This window comes from Myotis davidii, unplaced genomic scaffold (assembly GCF_000327345.1).
Source record: "Myotis davidii unplaced genomic scaffold, ASM32734v1 scaffold346, whole genome shotgun sequence".
Lineage (NCBI taxonomy): Eukaryota > Metazoa > Chordata > Mammalia > Chiroptera > Vespertilionidae > Myotis > Myotis davidii.
Window position 1 is genome coordinate 856,059 of NW_006297386.1, and position 9,223 is coordinate 865,281.

The 9,223-nt window shown below is 38.0% G+C and overlaps 1 protein-coding gene across 1 annotated transcript in view; it reads right to left on the minus strand.

Moving 5' to 3' along the window:
• Positions 1-9,223, minus strand: part of PDE3A (phosphodiesterase 3A) — a 258,068-nt gene that overhangs the window by 33,486 nt on the left and 215,359 nt on the right. Inside the window, exons 6-7 of the mRNA XM_006773163.2 lie at positions 4,254-4,473; positions 535-620 (exon numbers count right to left, since the gene is read on the minus strand). Of these exons, the coding sequence (XP_006773226.2) occupies positions 535-620; positions 4,254-4,473 (306 nt within the window). The remainder of the gene's footprint in view (positions 1-534; positions 621-4,253; positions 4,474-9,223) is intronic.

Below are 9,223 nucleotides of genomic sequence, written 5' to 3' on the forward strand. Positions count from 1 at the left end.
CAGGTATCTGGGGTTTATTTACCTTCTATAATTGAAACTTTATTGCTTTGAGTAGAGCTCAGAGCCCTCAGCGGCAAGCGGGAAGCTTGGCTTCCTCCATCATTGGGGCAACCAAGCCTCCTGCTTGCTCCAGCTCCGCGGCTGCCGGCAACCATCTTGGTTGGGTTAATTTGCATATAGTCGCTCTGATTGGTTGGTGGCCGTGGCTTAAGGAGTAGTGAAGGTACGGTCAGTTTGCATGTTTGTCTTTTATTAGTGTAGATATTGTTTTTGTGATTAATCACCATGCTTTAATTATGTTCAATTTGTAACAATGAAATTGGGGGTCACCACAACTTGAGGAACTATATTAAAGGGTTGCGGCATTAGGAAGGTTGAGAACCACTGCTCTAGGTAGTCAAATTATGGATGATTTTGATTTCTTTCATTGTCTTTTAAAATTTCTCATCTAAATCATCAGGAACATTTCATTTGTGATCAGAAGAAAGTAAAGCAATTTCCTTTTTGAGGAAGAGAATGCAAATAAAGAATTACCCGTTCTGCTTGGTGTCCGAATGGCTGTACCACTGCTCTCCAGGGGCCCGTCAGCAGGATTGCCTTGGGAATATGGCCTGCCACAGCTGAAAAATATTGGAACAGCTGTAAGTATATCCTCTTTTCAGAAAAATCACAGGCATACACCATCTATCTACATTGATAGATAGCAATAATCAAATATTTCTACCTTCTACTTGTTTAAGGGGGAAAGTCATTTGGTTTTATACATGGATGCTGATATGCAATATATTTTCTTTCTTGTGAGAACATGATCAATACAAAGGATCAGAAGCTTCATTTGACTCTCATCCTTCTCCATAGTCTAGACCAGGGGTGGGCAAAGTTTTTGACTCGAGGGCCACAATGAGTTCTTAAACTGGACCGGAGGGCCGGAACAAAAGCATGGATGGAGTGTTTGTGTGAACTAATATAAATTCAAAGTAAACATCATTACATAAAAGGGTACGGTCTTTTTTTGTTTTGTTTTTTTAGTTTTATTCATTTCAAACGGGCCGAATCTGGACCGCGGGCCATAGTTTGCCCACAGCTGGTCTAGACCATATTGGAAGTGAAATGGTTAGCAAAATTTTGTTATATAATTCAGAGAATCCTGGCATAGTCTGCTACCTCCTTATCTTAATGGTTTTGGAGATGTCAATGTGTATTTGGTAAAAAATATCTCCCCCAATAGAATCCCTCTGGGCCTATGTAAAAACCTCACTATTAGATTTATTTTTATGGCTGAAGAAATTTTATGTCCCAAGAACCCTTTAAGAAAAGATTGTACACGTGGAAATAAAATAATAATATATGAATGTTTTTTTGCCTCCAATTTTTTTTTTTTTTTTGGTTTTTTTTGTAGTTGGGTCAATTACCTGTTAAGGCCCTAAGAAAATGATGAAGGTTGAATGTAAAATAACAGCATAGGATTCAAGTTGAGAAAAACAATCTAAGGAAGTATATTGTGGATAACTGAGAAAAAGAAGGTATCTGAGAGGTGGTGCCTTAAACTGAGGAGGTTGGAGGATATAGGATACTTTTGCTTTCTCAACCATTTTGACTGTATTATAAATTAAAAAATAACCTCACAAATGTCCTGGCAAATTCCCCCTCTCACTCATCTTGTTTAGAGACTTCATGGTTAGGTTTTAATTCTGTATTTTGCTTCTGAGTTCCTTCCTTTTGCCTAATATTACAAAGGGTCTCAGAGGGCTTCTGTTTGTTATTTAACCACAGATTCACTCTAAAAATAAAAGAAGTGAGTGATAGTTTATAATTTAATATAATTAATAGCTCATCACCCCCCCGCCTCCCCTCCATTGTGCTTATATGCGTGGTACAGATAAACACTTTCTAGTTAAATAGTCTTTTCATCCTAACTTAATTTACTTTTTGAGCCTTGAAGGTAAGTGGAAAAACATCGCACTCAAAATATTTCTAATTATGAAATCCCATTAGGGAATCAAAAGAAAATGACAGGGCCAAAGGAAAAAGAAAGTCGATGCCAATGATGTGCTTACATTGTCCAATGAAACTTAGTAGAAGCAGCGTTTATTAGTTTTAAATTTTTCATTGCAAGATAATACTTAAAAGGAACATTTAAATTAGTAGTTCAAACATACTACCTTTCATGCCAAAAAAACAGCTTGTTGCATAGACATTACAGCAGCCAAGAGACTGGGAAGCAACGCCAAACCCTTCGAGTTCAGCAGCGGAAACCACAATAATTAGTCGTGTGTTTCTGGAGCTCTCTGGGCCTACATGGGTGGCTGCCTTGAAGGCAATAATAAAACATGGTTTGAATTATAGATTTATGAAGCCCAAACAAATAAAACACACACTACTGGATTTATAAACATTACTGAACAAGTAGGCAGTGAAATTGCCTTGTTTTTCTCCAAAAGCTTTTTTTTATAAAAATCCCATTACATTCTTTCTGCTAGGAATACAATAAATAGACTGGGATGAGAAAAGCTATGTGAGTGGTAGATCTTTCCTGGCCATCTCTCTCTCTCCCTTCTTTAGGCGACTTATACCACACGAATCTGGAGGCCACAGCAGATGTCCTGGATGCTGATATTCCACTGGGCTTCTTCTTGGCTTGGGATGCATACTCCTAAAATGTTTCTGAAGGGTGCTCCGCCAAACACTAGCTCCGTGGGCAATTATTGGGTGTTAACCTAATGAAATTGGTTCTGTGGTTAAATAAACAGACAATTCTAGATGAAACAAAAATCAAGAGGTTTTCCTTTTGCAGGACGTCTCAGAGCTTTTGATAAAGTCATGAATGTTGTGAATCACTAAAAGGGGAATACGTATGTTTTACCACAGGTCACGCCTTTTTTTTTTTTTTTTGGTAGGGGGAAAAGATGGGATTAGTATCCTACAGAAATTATTTTATTTAAAAAGCTGTCATAGCCCTGACCAGTTTGGCTCAGTGGACAGAGCGTCGGCCTAGGGACTAAAGGGTCCCAGGTTTGATTCCAGTCAAGGGCATGTACCTTGGTTGCGGGCATATCCAAATGGGGAGTGTGCAGGAGGCAGCTGATTGATGTTTCTCTCTCATCGATGTTTCTAACTCTCTATCCCTCTCCTTTCCTCTCTGTAAAAAATCAATAAAATATATTTAAAAAAATAAATAAAAAACTGTCATAGAGAAGGCGGCTGAAGAACTTTTGGTCAGTAGAATCACTTTTTATTCTGGCCATGGCCAAACAAACAAACAAAAACTGTTTTTTTCCCTATAAAAATATTTATAAAGAGAAAGGAAATAAAAATAAAGGTTATACAAAAGATTCATTTAATATAGAGTTTATAAACAAAGGATCTGAATATGAAATTTGTGAAGCTCAAAACTGAAAATATTGATCAAATCTGGGTCTGTGAAACATGTGATATTGGAAGACCAACATGTAACTAATTTATTCAAATGGTTATACTCATGAACCTTAGAAAATAAGTAGCATGTTATTCAAGACACTCCTGTGATTATACTTAGTTTAAAAACATTCAACTCTTTTTGACTAAAGAAATATTGTAAAGCTTTAAGCTCAACGGTTCAAGATGAAGCCATTTCTGCAGAACAACACTATGTTAATCCGTAAGAGGAGGTATTTCTGTCTTAGGGACAATGTTGGCAAAATAATTACTCTTGCCATGCTAGGCCCTTATTTTCTAACCCTCTAGGAAAAGAGAGCACTTTGCAAGTCTATTTCAACATGGTGGATCAGCACCATTGCTTATTTGCAGTCTGAGAGCCCGGTGTTATTTGCACATTTTTAAAGTGTTAAAATGGGAATTGCAAACTTAACATAAAATGCCTTTAAAAATCAGTATAAAACCCTCCCTGAAGAAGAAGTAAAAAAAAAAAAATCCAACATATCAAACTATATTAAATTACCTGACATGGTTTTTAAAAACATATGCTTTATGTATGTTCTATCAGTAAGCAGACAAAATATACAACTAATTATTGCATCTCTCAAGATTAGCTGTATGGCCCATATGAAACTCTAAACTTTCTATTAGTAGAAAACCACTGAAAAGGTAAGTTTCTATTATACCTTATTCAACACAGATCACATTATCCTATACTTCCTTATCAACTACTCTGGCAAACATACACATAGCCACGTAGACTGCCGTTGAGTGTTGCTAAGAGGAGAAGTAGCACTGGTTTCCTTATTAAACTCCAGCTAACGACGTTCAATTCTTACCCGCTACATATGACAGGTGGCGTCAGTATCTGAGGAGACAGGTCAGGGGCACTCTGCGTGTAAGTTAAGGCCCTGTGCGAACCTAGGCCCGGTTTGGCAGTTGTGTCGGCAGATTCTAGAAACTGAACTGTAGGAATTTTGCTGACAGGACTGCTGGCTGGAGTCCCTTGGAGAGGTGAGGAACAGGGCGATGAAAGAGGTGAAATTTTAGCGAGGGCACCTGAGAAGAAAAGAAATCATTAAGTCACAAGACATGTCTTTGGAATTCAAACCTGCAGCTCTTAAACTTCACCTTGGACATCTTTGAATGCACTAGAGGCCCCAGGAGTACTCAGGCCCGGGCAGGCCTCCCCTGCATGCCACCAGCTGGAGACGGGGGGACGGGGTGTATGGACAGTGGGGGTATCTTCACAGCATGAGATGAAAGGAATGAATCATTGTGAAGACAACTGGTGGCAATGTTGGCAAATCCAGTGAAAGCCTTGGTGGCCTGGAGTAACTTCAGGACAGAAGAATATTATTTTTGTTTCTTTTTGTCATTCTAACATGATGTTAATGGTTAACATTTTCTCATATGTTTGCCTTCTCTTCTGCTGTGAAGTTTTTAGCAGCAAGAAGATCGGGAATTATTTTAAATATTAACATGTCTGGAGCAGGGTTTGGCAGGCATACAATGCTTAAAATATGTAAATAAAGAAGATACAGTCATCAGAGGCATTTAACTTTATTAACCATGGGTGTTTTCAGCAAAATGACTAGTTTGGGTGTGAAATTACTTTGATCAGAGTAATTTCTGAGGAAGACATTTAAAAATGTAATATGCCCCCTTTCCGATCAAACAATAGGCCTGAAGTTTAAACTTTAAGTGTTGGTGTTTGTGGCAAACTGTTTACTCCCGGTTGTGAGGATTTTACAGAACACTGAGTTAGATTACAATGTTTGAGTACAGGGGCGATGTCTTTTGAATTTCCTCTCTCATGTAAGGAAAGCAGCCCATGTTAAAGAAAAGAGAGGAATAGCTTCTGAACAACTACCTGTTTACTGATGCTGAACAATCTACTGTACAGCAAATGAAATGAAATTAAAAGTTGTTTCCGATTTCTCACCACTCCGGGGAAATGGACAGCCAGCAGCTCTCACATCGTAATATGTGTGGTGAACTGGCAGCTGGCTTAGTCGGCTTCCCATGTTTAGTTCTCCCAAATGTTTTGTTGGTCACACCCACAGTTTTCTTGGCCCACTGGAAGGAATACGAAGCTTGCTGAAGGGCCTTTTGTAATTAAGTTCTTTTGTTTTGTTATTTCTTTTGTTTTAATGTCATACTCTTCCTTTGATTCCGTGTGGAGGCCTGCAACCCCTCCTAGTCCTTTTCTCAATATTTCTATTGTTGATTCCTGATCAAGAGAACCCTGGCCTTTATACCTAACTGAAACCTCATAGGCCCGGAGAGGCAAAATAACTTTCCCAGGGTCACAGTGCTAGTCAACAGGAGAATATGAAGTGGGGACAGTTACTCTTGTGAAAGGTGGCTTTTTAGCCGCTTCTGTCAGAGGTTGCCCAAGGGAGAATGCATTACCTACGAGGCAGCGTTTGTATTGCTCTGTGCAATGACAAGCTTTATGGTTTTCATTTTGATTTATACTTCTAGTGAGAAGGCTCAGCTACTTTAGCAAAGATATTGACAACCCTTCACATCACATCATCTCTTAAGCCAAAAGAAAATTCAGTTCACTCCATATTTATCTCAGTTTCTCAACCAACCTATCACTGGGTGTAGCAAGTGTGTTACACATACCTGTGAAGTATTAATGGGTGTAAATTTTTTTAAAAAAAGACTATTTGGAGGCCCCAGAAGAAATTTAGTTTTTAATATTATCTCTAATATTAGATTTATATTGTAAATTATATTAAAATCTAATGTAATTAGATTGTATTATAATTTTAGAAAATGCAGGAAATAAAATGTTCAACAAGCTCTAAGTCCCTTCTCACTTTTCCCCTGCTGTATAACATCGTATTCACATTATTACACATACGTATATGTGTGCTCTGTGTGTTTTTTTTTTTTTAAAGGCTGAAAAGGACTAGTTTAATTTAGACTATTTGTTAGGTTACAGCTGACTGAGTCACCAGATATATTAGAAAAAAGCAGCATAAGCATTAAGGAGCTGGATGGGGGTGTGACGTATTATAAAGGTTACAAATTAGCTCAATGATTTGTCCCAGTGGTTCTCAACTTTCCTAATGCCGCGACCCTTTAATACAGTTCCTCATGTTGTGGTGACCCCAATTTCACTGTTACAAATTGAACATAATTAAAGCATAGTGATTAATCACAAAAACAATATGTAATTATATATGTGTTTTCCGATGGACTTAGGAGACCCCTGTGAAAGGGTCGTTAGACCCCCAAAGGGGTCGTGACCCACAGGTTGAGAACCACTGAAAAGGAATAATGACTGTGTGCCCTGTTTGTTCCAGGGGCTAAGGAGGCAGTAGTGAACACAAAATGCTCAATTCTTATGGAGCATCCACTCTGTTGTGGGGAAACAAAAATTAAAAAAGAATTAGAAGAAGAGGAGGAGGGAGAAAGGGGGAGGGAAGGAAAAAGAAGGTTAAGAAAAAAAAAGGGAGAGGTATAGGAGGAAAAGGAAGAAAAGAAAGTCAGGCAGTTTTAAGTAATAGAAAGAAAAATAATGCGGGGGTAGAGGACAGAGGACAGAAATGCTCTCAGTGTAAAATTTCAACAGAGATCTAAATGTCTATTTAGACAAGCACCTGGGGAAGCATGTTCTAGAAAGAGGGACCTACCAGAGGATCAGTGTGGCTTCAGCTTAGCAAGGAGGAAGAAGAGGGGCTGGGAATGTGACCAGAGAGGTTGCTGGGTAAGATGGTACAGAGCTGCGGGCCAAGGCAAGGGCTTAATTGTGGTCTTAAAAATAAAAAAGAGAGAGACTCCTGACAGGCATTGCCTGAGACATTTCCTTCATTATTTTGCTAGGTAGCGGTGAGTTTTTTGACAAGTTTCTGCCACTTTTTTACAAAGCCCGTGGAAACATTGCACATTTCTGTTTTCACACAGCGTGCTCTCTGAAGGTCATTTACGAGAAGAGTGATTTTTTTCATTGCTAATTTTTAGTAGATGCCAGCTGATGTTCTCAGAGAAATGAAATTCTCTCTTAAAAATCCACTCAACGATTAGAGTTCTTAGAACCCATGGATTAACTAAACTTAAAAAAAAAAAATAAGCAGACCTTAAGGCTCCACATTTACTGCCTGGGATGAAATTTAAAATAAACCTTGAAACAGAGGAGAAGCAAATTGCTTCTGCAGAGCTGAGAGTCTATGTATTTTGAATACAGCTAACAAGCAAGAGTCCTGGCAACAGCCCTGAAAAGCAGGGGTATTTTTATTCTGTAGGTGAGAAGATAAGGTATAAACATATAAATTCCTCTGTTCCCCAAACCGAGCTACTATTTCCCACAGTGTGCATTATCTTAGTTTACTTAAAGTTTTAAAAACAGAAAGAGAATGCTATAGGAAAATGTGCCCGTGTTTACATATTAGTTTTCAAGTAGATAGAAAGATATAAGTGCAGATAAAAACCAAATAACCTTTTTAGAAAGGAAAGACTACAAATGAAATTATATCAGACACAGAAACTGGATACTCCAAGGAAATGGGAGAAAGACCCTTTTTTTTAAGTTTTCAAGAACAGATTGTTTTTTAAGGTAGTTTATGTGTAATCGGGCGTAACGTTAGTGAACTTTGTAACATTTGAAATCTCATCCACCTTTATGTCGCACACTCACACATTTATACACACAACCTGGTGAAGGGATTCAGATAAATATGTATTCATTCAAATATGCTTATCTTCATTTATATTTCAGTAATTTTAGGAGACTCCAGAAAAGAGACTTATTAACTCATGAACTACAAATCCTTGAGTAACTGAAACTGGACTAATGTGAAATACTTAAAACATTAAAAAATAAAAAAAACTTAAGATATAACTTTAAAAAATTCTAAAATGCCAGGTCTTTTGAGTAATTCAGTCTGTAATTTCTTGCTCCCAAGAGCATGAAAAAATGAGTGTCAAGACACAAGGAACTTTGGGCAATCAAAGGGAGATGATAAACAATACTGGAAGGAAATTATTTAAGTGAATCCATCTGTTTTGTGCTGTAAACCTCTCTCAGCTTAATTTTAATGAACAAGAAAGGAACCAGCATGTCTGATAAATACACGCCTCTTTTCCCTGCCCACAGGCAAATGGACAATCCTAATAGTTTTCCAAAACAGAACATGTATCTAAACTATAGAGAATGCAAAAATAAAATCACAAAGTCATAATTTATCTCTCATTTCATATTTTCTATAGGGAAAACTCAGTCTAGCTTACTTTAATGATTACAGAAAGATCTTATAAAATCTAATCTTTATAAGATCTAATTCTTATAAAATTTTATAATCTTAATGATTATAGAAAGATCTGTAATCATTAAAATAAGATTATAAGAATTTTATAAGAATTTTAAGAATCTGGGAAGGGACTACAGTGGGGCCTTGACTTACGAGTTTAATTCATTCCGAGACCGAGCTTGTTAAGGAGCTCGTTAACTCAAATTACTCTATCAACTCAATGCAAAAAATCGGCCGAGAGACAGCTTGTATCTCAAAAAACTCGTTAGTCCGGACACTCGTAAGTCAAGGCCCTACAAGCTCACTAAGTATGAAATCAGGGTACTGCCCCCATTTTACAGCTGAGCAGACTGAGGTTCTTGTCCCAAGGTTCCTAGCTGGTTAAGTGGTAGAGCCCAAGTTAGAAAGCAGACCGGACACCAGATCTCCAAAGCCCCCATGTGCTCTCCTGCTGTGTTAGAGGGACCGCCTGGAGACCCAGAAATGCTGGCCCCTGCCCCCACCTGAATCCCTATGGCTGCTTGGAGCCCAGAGGCTCCGTGGAG